The sequence below is a fragment of the Piliocolobus tephrosceles genome, chromosome 2 (assembly GCF_002776525.5).
Source record: "Piliocolobus tephrosceles isolate RC106 chromosome 2, ASM277652v3, whole genome shotgun sequence".
NCBI classification, from domain to species: Eukaryota; Metazoa; Chordata; class Mammalia; order Primates; family Cercopithecidae; genus Piliocolobus; species Piliocolobus tephrosceles.
Genome location: NC_045435.1, coordinates 193,360,073 through 193,370,667, shown reverse-complemented (window position 1 = coordinate 193,370,667; position 10,595 = coordinate 193,360,073). Strand labels below are relative to the sequence as shown.

The window sequence follows — 10,595 nt, the reverse complement described above, 5'->3', positions numbered from 1 at the left end:
CCTCGGCCTCCCAAAGTGCTGGGATTACAGGCGTATGGCACCTGCCTTGGTCTCCCAAAGTGCTGGGATTACAGGTGTATGGTGCCCGCCTCAGCCTCCCAAAGTGCTGGGATTACAGGCGTATGGCGCCCACCTCGGCCTCCCAGAGTGCTGGGATTACAGGCATATGGCGCCTGCCTCGGCCTCCCAAAGTGCTGGGATTACAGGCATGAGCCACCACACCCAGCCTTCTGTTTTTTTTGTTGTTGTTGTTTTGCTTTGTTTTTTAATTTACATCTAAATTTTTTAGAGGAAAATGTTACTCTGTCACCCAGGCTGGAGTGTGGTGGCACGATCATATAGCCCACTGCAGCCTCAAACTCCTGAGCTCAAGCTATCCTTCTGCCTCAGCCTCCTGGCTAGCTGGAAGACATTTGCCACTATGCCCAGCTAATTTTTTTTTTTTTTTTAAGAGACGAAGTCTCACTATGTTGCCCACGCTAGTCTCCAACTTCTGGCCTTAAGTGATCCTTCCACCTTGGCCTCCCAAAGTGTTGGGCTTATAGGTGTGAGCCACCGCACCTGGCTCTAGTCTCTGCTTTTAATGTTAGGGGAATTGTGTTTGGTCATCTTTGGCCGTCCGTTTGTATTTAAGAGTGAAGTGCAAAGAAGCTGATGGATGCTCTGCTTTGCGCATGTGAACAGCGCTGTACTGTAGCAAGGCTGGGCAGAAAAGAAAAGCACATCTTCTCCCTCGGTGTGGTCCAATCTTTGCTGGAAGGGGTGGGGGCAGTGAAGAAGTAATGGTTACTCTCTCACTACCCGTGTGTGGAGAGCTGGCCAGGGAAAGGCTGGGGAAACTCACCGTCCAGTGAGCAGAATGTTTTTCGGTCCCCCTGTTTTCAGCATGGCCCTTCATCTCCACCTCCAGCTGTGTCTGGTGTCTGTCTCCAAGTCCAAATCCTCAGTTCAACCATTCCAGGAAACCTGTGGCCAAAACTGACCAAACACCGGTGATCTCCCGAGAGGAGGAAAGGCAGCTGCCTGGCCCCGGGGCTGGGAAGGGAATCAGGTCATCCTGCTCCTTTGCCAGACTTTCACTCACTCCCCCTGGATTTCGCCCTGTGGCACGGTTGAGCCTTTGAAGATGTGTGGTGCCCTCATGTGCTGAGCTTTTCTGGGGGGCCCGTAGCTTTATTCCATTTTCTTCTTCTTGGTTTCTCATTCTGTACACATTTAGATCTCATTTTTCTCTTGTCTGCTTTATATCTTCTTTAATTTTGCTGATGTCTGTCAGCTGCATCGTTTCTTCTCCCAATCTGTTTGTCTTTACAGGTTTACATCTTTTATTATTTCTTGCCTGTTATTTTAGTATTGTTTCAGGAGGGAACGGAGGGCTGGGCACGGTGGCTCACACCTGTAATCCCAGCACTTTGGGAAGCCAAGGCAGGTGGATCACTTGAGGTCAGGAGTTTGAGACCAGCCTGGCCAACATGGGGACACCCCACCTCTACTATAATACAAAAATTAGCCAGGCATGGTGGTGCGCACCTGTAGTCCCAGCTACTCAGGAAGCTGAGGCAGGAGAATTGCTTGAACCCTCGAGGTGGAGGTTGCAGTGAGCTGAGGTCATGCCACTGCACTCTAGGCGGGGGGACAGAACAAAAAGCCGCCGCCAAAAAAAAAAAAAAAAAAAAAAGAGGGAACAGAAATAAATGCGTGTGTTCACCTGCGAAATAAAACGAGAAAGAGCACATAGTTATGTCAAGTGAAGTTAGGGTGAAAATTATACCCATAATATAACTTAGTTTTGTAAGAGAAAACTTATAGCATGTATTGACTGGAAGGAAATATAATAAAATTTCAATGATAGTTAACTCCAGATAGAGGGAGTATGGGTGATTTTTATTTTTCTTCATACTTTCTTTGCATTTTCAGATTTTCTAAAATGGGCATTTTTTTTTTAATACCTTAAGTTCTAGGGCACATGTGCAGAACGTGCAGGTTTGATCCATAGGTATACCTGTGCCTTGTTGGTTTGCTGCCCCATCAACTCGTCATCTACATTAGGTATTTCTCCTAATGCTATCCCTCCCCCAGCCCCCCATCCCCCAACAGGCCCCGGTGTGTGATGTTCCTTGCCCTGTGTCCAAGTGATCTCATTGTTCAATACCCACCTATGAGTGAGATCATGGCGGTGTTTGGTGTTCTGTCCTTGCAATAGTTTGCTCAGAATGATGGTTTCCAGCTTCATCCATGTCCCTGCAGAGGACACGAACTCATCCTTTTTTATGGCTGCATAGTATTCCATGGTGTATATGTGTAAAATGGGCACTTTTATAATCTCATGTAAACCATATTTGTTTGTTCCAATAAACCTGTCCTTGGGATACTGAATTAATAGTAGAGGGAAAGTATTCATTCTGCAACTTTCTTATCTATTTTTTGTGATCTACGAGTGGGAAGTATAAAGTATAAACTATAGTTTGTTTTGGCAATGACAGTCTCAAAATTCTAGTTAACTATATGCTTTCTAAAAATTCCTGTCTGGACATAGTGACTCACGCCTGTAATACCAGCACTTTGGAGGCCAAGGCGGGTGGATCACCTGACGTCAGGAATTCGAGACCAGCCTGGCTAATGTGGCAAAAACTCATCTCTACTAAAAATACAAAAATTAGCCAGTGTGGTGGCGCCTGTAATCCCAGCTACTCGGGAGGCCAAGGCAGGAGAATTGCTTGAACCCGGGAGGCAGGGGTTGCAGTGAGTCGAGATTGTGCCTCTGCACTCCAGCCTGGAGAACAGAGTGAGACTCTGTCTCAAAAAAAGAAAAATGAATATATAAAAATAAAAATTCTTGAGTAAAAATCTTTACCTACCTGCAGTTTAGTGATAAGTCTTTTTTGTTGTTTTGTTTTGTTTATTTTGGTATTGTTTTGCTATTTTTTGTTTGTTTTAAACCTAAATGATGGGATTGCTGGCGAGAAGCAGAAGGCTGTTTCTCAGAGCAGATTGAGAAACAGTCAAATAAAGTAGCTAAGTTCACAGGCTCTGGTGTCAGATAGTCCTGAGTTTGAACCCCTTTCTGCCATTTACTGTTTGTGTGACCATGGCAAGCGTGTTAGTCCAGGTCTTCTGAGAAATGGATGCCAAGATGGAATTATTCACGCAAAGATTTTATCAGGGGCAAGATCTGCATGAGAGAAAATGGGGAGGGAACCCTCAGAACCAGTGCAAGGCCGACCCCCAGTGAAGGAAAGGCCAGAAGACACGGCTGTGTTTGGTAAGGTCATCAGGAGTCCTTGAGCCAAAGTCAACCATCAGAGATGCCCTGGCTCCCCAGGAAAGGCCCGTCCCATGCGGTTCCTGCCACACTTAACAATGGGATGGGAGCAGTCTGTGAAGCGTGGCCTCAGAACACACAGAAGGATGTCAGAGCCTGGAAGCCGGGACCCTTGATGATTTACGCCCCCTGTAGGTGGAGATCGGTGAGGCACATTCTCACATCCAGCACATCAACTTACCTTAGCTGTCTACACCGCATTTTCTCATCGGTAAAATAGGAATCAGGCTGTTGTGAGGGTAAGAATGTGTAATTAAAGTGTCCAAAGTAGAAAGGATTCTTCTTTCTCCTCTTGCTGTCTTTCTCTTCTTCACTTTTTCTCAGCAGCAGCTATTTTAGTTTCAACACTGATAAGCCAGAAAATCTTCCTCCAATCTATTAAAACAAATCTGTCTTTTAAAACATGTTATTGAACATGTGTGAGGTGGACCAGCACCATTGGCATCCCGCGGGAACTCAATAGAGATGCACGTTTCAGGGCCCCTCCCAGACTTGCTGAGTCCGATTCTCTGGGGGTACAGTCGAGGAATTCGGTTTTCTTATGTGCAGGTGATCCTTGTGCACGCTAAGGTTTGAGAGGCACTGCTGTAAACACAAATCATTCTTATATCTTCTAGGGAGGAAAAAGGAAGAAAACAGATAATATCACTTCAAAAACAGCTAATTAATGTCAAAAAAGAATGGCAATTTGAAGTCCAGGTAAGAATTACCTGCTTAACACCACAAGTAACTGAGCTAACACAGCTATTAAATATATGGAAGCCATCTTAAGCAGAGAAGAGTTACGCATAAAAGATCGTTGTTTCTTCTGGCGTTCCTTTACTATTGAAAATATAGCCGGGCGCGGTGGCTCACGCCTATAGTCCCAGCACTTTAGGAGGCTGAGGCGGGTGGATCTCCTGAGGTCAGGAGTTTGAGACCAGCCTGGCCAACATGGTGAAACTCCATCTCTACTAAAAATACAAAAACAAGCCAGGTGTGGTGGCGTGCACCTGTAATCCCAGCTACTTGAGAAGCTGAGGCAGGAGAATCGCTTGAACCCTGGGAGATTTCAGTGAGCCGAAATTGCGCCACTGCACTCCAGCCTGGGCGACAGAGCAAGATTCCGTCTCAGAAAAAAAAAAAACAGAAAATATAAAGAGAACAACTAGAGAGCTGGCCTGGGTTGTACAGGTGTGTCTGGAGTATAGAGCCCTAGGAGACCCCATCCCCCTGGAGCTCTTAGTTCTCATCCTCATATCCCACCCCACAAACACCCCCACCCTCCCCTACAGGGGGCCTCGTCTCAGGCGGTCTCTTGTATTCTCGCATCCCAGATGGAAAAGTATGTTCCTAAAGAAGACATTAAGCACATTATGAACCTTCTCATACATGGTGGTTGAGCTTTATCATGTTTTTTATGTTGTATTTTGAGGATCAAGTGGATTTGCAAGCTTTTGTGTCATTAGGACCTAACCTCATATCTAGTTTACTTTTATAAGAAAATGCATCCCAAGTTTTAAGGAATGGACTTGCAAAACAAAGTTGGGGCTATAACCTAAGCAGTTAGAAACAAGCCGTATTAGGACGACTGATAACTTTTCGCCATGTTGACCAGGCTGGTCTCAAACTCCTGACCTCAGGTGATCTGCCCACATCAGCCTCCCAAACTGTTGAGATGACAGGCGTGAGCCACCATAGCCAGCCTACTTATTTATTTTAGACACAGGATCTCACGCCGTTACTCAGGCTGGAGTGCAACGGCACAATTATAGTTCATTGCAATCCTGGGCTCAAGCGATTCTCCCACGTCAGCCTCCCGAGTAGCTGGGACTACAGGGCACTCCACCACGCCAGGCTGTGGTTTAATTGTAGAAGTGGGTAGAGGTGGGGTCTTGCTTTGTTGCCCAGGCTGGTCTCCGTCTCCGGGCCTCAGATGTTTCTCTCTCCTTGGCCTCTCAAAGCACTGGGATTACAGGCGTGAGCTGCCATGCCCAGCTAAGAGAATATTTTTATTTTATTTCATTTTATTTTTATTGGTTTTTGTTGTGTTTTGTTTTTGAGACACGGTCTTACTTTGTCACCTAGGCTGGAGTGCAGTGGAGTGATCTCAGCTCACTGCAACCTCCGTCCCACAGGCTCAAATGATTCTTCTGCCTCAGCCCCCAGGTAGCTGGGACTACAGGCACCCGCCACCACACCCAGATAGTTTCTTAAATTTTCGGTAGAGACAGGGTTCCACTACGTTGTCCAGGCTGATCTTGAATTCCTGAGCTCAAGTGATCTGTCCGCCTTGGCCCACCGCCATAGCGCTAGGATGATAGGTGTGAACCACTGCACCGGCCTGAGAATATTGTAAGTATATGTGGAATAATTGTTTTTAAAAGGTCACTAGGAGGTGGAAGGATCACTTGAGGCCTGGAGTGTGAGACCAGCTTGGGCAACATTGCAAGACTCCGTCTCTATAAATAAAAAAATTATAAAAATAACCGGAAAAGTAAAAAAATTATCTGGAGGTGGTGGTGCACATCTGTAGCCCTAACGGCTTCACAGGCTGAGGTGGGAGGACTGCGTGAGCCTGGGAGGCCGAGGCTGCAGTGAGCTGTGGTCTCCCCACTGTGCTGCAGCCTGGGCGACAGAGTGAGACCATCTCGAAAACAAGTCACTAGACTTTCCTTGAAGATATTATCTTTAAGTCTTCCAAGCAAATTGCATAACGCCTTCTCTCATTTTGTATTTGCCAATCACAAAGCACCTTAGGCAGCTCTACGTCTTGGTGTCATTATCCCTATTAACCCTCTGCGTGTAGCTTATATTTTTTGAAAACCACTTTTCTTCTCCGAGAAGCTTCATGAAAACTAGTTTGTGTTTAAGTTTTCTCTGTAATGAGTAGACTTTTTCAGAGGTTTCCTAGCTCTTTTCCCTGAAAAACTCTCATAATTTAAAAAGACTAATATAAATATCTTCTATTTTAAAAGTCATGAAGCTTTTGAGATTATCTTATAGTAGATAAACATCTTTTATGTATGTTTTAAAATAGAAGATATCTATTTATTTATTTATTTTTATTTTTGAGACAGAGTCTGGCTCTGTCGCCCAGGCTGGAGTGCAGCAGCTCGATCTCTGCCTCTCAAGTTCAAGTGATTCTCCTGCTTCAGCCTCCCAAATAGCTGGGATTACAGGTGTGAGCCACCACGCCTGGTTAATTTATGTGTTTTTAGTAGAGATGGGGTTTCACATATTGGCCAGGCTGGTCTCGAACTTCTGACCTCAGGTGATCCACCCGCCTTGGCCTCCCAAAGTGCTAGGATTACAGGTGTGAGCCACTGCGCCCGGCCAGAAGATATTTACGTTAGTCTCCTTTTAAGCCCTCCAAAACAATGTCAGAAGAAACCTCAGATTTAGCACTTTGCCAGTTAACTCCCGTCCTGCCATGAGGACCACACCTGTTGATGGTAGGATTTTCAGCCCTTGCTCCTGAGACTTACCTCCTGAATTGTATTCTCAGCCAAAGTTAAACCAAAGCGGAATATCACTCAGATATTGGGATCATCAGCAAAAGAATAGGTTAAGAAACCAAGATTCTGCTTCGTAGTGGGTCTTAAAAAACAAGAAAAGAAAGAAACCAAGACTAGAAGATCCAAGGCAAGCCTTGGAACAAAAAAGAGCTACCAAGAGGAAATCAAGTTAAATCCCTAGAGCTACTGAAAACCAGTCATCAGGTCAAGGTTGGAAAACAAGAAGATAGGAAGTATATGCACATTAGGGACCCATGGGTCAGAAAATGACGCCAACAGGAATGGCAGGTTTCTGTATATGAAAGTGTTGGTGGTAGCTTAGATGTGTAGGATTAATTGCCTTAGATACTCGGCAAAAAGAAAGAGTCACAAAGGAAAAAAAGTTTCAGACTTCTGAACATCAACATCCAAAGCAAGATAACAATGGATCAGCATTTTCATGAAACTACTGGGAAAAAAAAGAACCAAGATTTGTATATAAAAATCTATCTTTTATATATCAGCAACAGACTTAGAATATAAAATTGAAAATTTATATATATTATTACAATAGCATTAAAACTATCAATACCTAGCATTGAATCTAACAGCAGCAACAAAAATAATAGTAAAACACACAGCAGCAGGCCCAGCTAGTGTCTGTGTTTTTAGTAAAGAAGGGGTTTTGCCATGTTGCCCAGGCTTGTTTCAAACTCCTGACCTCAGGTGATCCACTTGCCTCAGTCTCTGAAACTGCTGGGATTACAGGCGTGAGCCTCCACACTTGGCTTTTTTTTCTTTTTTTAAATTGAGATGGGGGTCTCTCTTTGTTGCCCAGGCTGGTCTTGAACTCCTGGCCTCAAGCAGTCCTCCTACCTCAGCTTCCCAAGTAACTAGGATTATTGGAGCTCAGAGTTTATTCTGAGTCTATGGGCTCGTATAGTATCAGCCAGTATTCTAAGTCATAGACAGACAAATAGAAATGTTATTTTGTTTTATGTTTTTGAGATGTAGTCTCGCTCTGTCCCCCAGGCTGGAGTGCAGTGGCGCGATCTCGGCTCACTGCAACATCTGCTTCCTGGGTTCAAGTGATTCTCCTACCTCACCCTCCCAAGTAGCTGGGATTACAGGTGCATGCCACCACACCTGGATAATTTTTGTATTTTTTTTTTTTTTTTTTTAGTAGAGATGGGGTTTCACCATGTTAGCCAGGCTGGTCTTGAACTCCTGACCTCAAGTGATCCACCCACCTCAGCCTCCCAAAGTGCTGGGATTACAGGCGTGAGCCACCATGCCTGGTCATAATGTTAATTTAATAGAGAACTATTTTTTCCTGTGGCTTTGGTCTCTTTGATAGACAACATCCCCATTTTCCTTTTGCTGTCCAACCAGAGTGGCAACCTGAGGTCTAAGACAAGTGCCAACTTCCCAGATAGTAGCTTCCAAACTTCCAGGAACCAGTGCTCCGTTCTGTACTTTGTGTGCAGTTATGAAAGCAGACACTACCATTAAAAGCCCGTGGCTCACATTATTATGGCAGCCATCAGAGCCTTGTTAGCTCGAGCTGGTAGACTGCCTCTTTTGATTAGTAAATCACGCTTCTCTGAATTCAAATAGCAAGTCCAGAGGTCCAGATCTGAAGGCAGTTTTGGGATTTGGAAGTAAAGTTTGGTCTGCCGTGAAAACCCAAAACAGATGCATCCGTCCGTGGACCTGACCATGAGGAAGATTCCAGACACCATGGACAACTAGGATTCGAGGTTGTAGTGAAGGCAAATCTTTTCTTAGTGAAAATCTGAAAAGGAGCCTGTACCCCACTGCGTCTAGGCTGGCTCTTCTCGCACACTGGGGAGAAGAGGAAATGGAATAGCACTTCCGCTCGCTTGTTAGTATGCCTCAATTGTGATTTTACCATCATAGCCTGTCAGGATTTTATATCTTCCTCTGTGTTTCCACACTGTCACCTGGAGGGCCATAAAAATGTTTGTGCAAAATACCAATCCAGGAAGGAGCTCAGAGTACTCAGAGATCCGTGGCAGCGGCATTAAAACCAGACATGGCAGCGGCATTAAAACCAGACAGACATGGCAGCGGCATTAAAACCAGGCAGACATGGCAGCGGCATTAAAACCAGACATGGCAGCAGCATTAAAACCATACATGGCAGCGGCATTAAAACCAGATGCCTTTGGCCTGGCACAGCCAATGTCGCATGTCCTTATAAACATTGGCATTGGCCGGGCGCCATGGCGCACGCCTGTAATCCCAGCACTGTGGAAGGCCGAGGCGGGTGGATCACCTGAGGTCGGGAGTTCGAGACCAGCCTGACCAACATGGAGAAACCCTGTCTCTACTAAAAATACAATATTAGCCCAGCGTGGGGGCGGGTGCCTGTAATCCCAGCTACTCAAGAGGCTGAGGCAGGAGAATTGCTTGAACCTGGGAGGCTGAAGTTGCAGTGAGCCAAGATCGTGCCATTGCACTCCAGCCTGGACGACAAGAGCAAAACTCCATCTTAAAAAACAAACAAAAAACCACACTTACATGATGCGGTACCTTCTGTTTACCATGGGCAGAAGCTAAAGACTTTTAACTCTACATTTCTGTCTTCATATTGTTACCCTGAAGTCTTAATATTCAATGTGAGAAAGGAAAATTACCAGAACATGCTCTTGAGTTTTCAAAAGTATATGTTTGTATGTACAGACACTATTCAACAAATACCTGTCTAACACTAGTTAGATTCTGTGAGAAACAAAACTACAGTTATCAGTGTGGGCTGAGGTTTTCTGCAAAAGGTTTTATTTACTTGAGTGATATATAAGGTGGACCTTGAAGGAAATCTAAGGGATCATATAGGTAAAAGGATTCCAGTCGATGAAGTAAAACCATCACATTTTCGCTTTAACTCTAGTCTTCCTAAAGATTCAAGCCTAGGCCGGACACAGTGGCTCATGCCTGTAATCCCAGCACACTGGGAGGCCGAGGCGGGTGGATTGTTTAAGGCCAGGAGTTTGAGATCAGCCTGGGCAACATGGCAAAACCTCATCTCTACCAAAACATAAATAGAAAAAATTAGCTGTCTATGGTGGTGCATGCGCCTGTGGGCCCAGCTACTCGGGAGGCTGAGGTGGGAGGCGGAGGTTGCAGTGAGCCAAGATTGCACCATTGCACTCCAGCCTAGGCAACAGAGCGAGACCCTGTCTCCAAAAAAAAAAAAAAAAAAAGATTCACTGACTGCCATACAATTTGGAAATAGAAGGGAGGGAAGAGGAAGAAGGAGAAGAAATGGGCGGGGTGCGGTGGCTCATGCCTGTAATCCCAGCACTTTGGGAGGCCGAGGCAGGCGAATCACCTGAGGTCAGAAGTTGGAGACCAGCCTGGCCAACATGGTGAAACCTCATCTCTACTAAAAAAAAATGCAAAACTTAGCCAGGCGTGGTGGCGCATGCCTGTAATCCCAACTACTTGGGAGGCTGAGGCAGGAGAGTTACTTGAACCCGGGAGGCGGAGATTGCAGTGAGCCAAGATTGCGTCACTGCACTCCAGCCTGGGCAACACAGCGAGAATCCATCTCAAAAAAAAAAAAAAAAAGAGAAATGGGGGAAGACAGGGGAGAAGGGAAGTGCATATAGAAAGAATGGAAGAAAAACAGTGAGCCAAAAGCAGACATCTCTTAAAATTCATTTCATCAACATTTATTGAGCATATAAGTTGTGCCAGGCACTCCAGCCTGGGCAGAATTTTACAGATGAGAAAATAGGCTTAGTGAGGTTCAGTAATTTGCCGGGAATCCT

The 10,595-nt window shown here is 45.3% G+C and overlaps 1 protein-coding gene across 1 annotated transcript in view; it reads left to right on the top strand.

Annotated features, from left to right (window-relative positions):
- IQCG (IQ motif containing G) overlaps positions 1 to 10,595 on the top strand; it is a 70,113-nt gene that overhangs the window by 30,528 nt on the left and 28,990 nt on the right. The window contains exon 7 of the mRNA XM_023214883.2: positions 3,940 to 4,021. Coding sequence (XP_023070651.1) covers positions 3,940 to 4,021 — 82 coding nt within the window. The remainder of the gene's footprint in view (positions 1 to 3,939; positions 4,022 to 10,595) is intronic.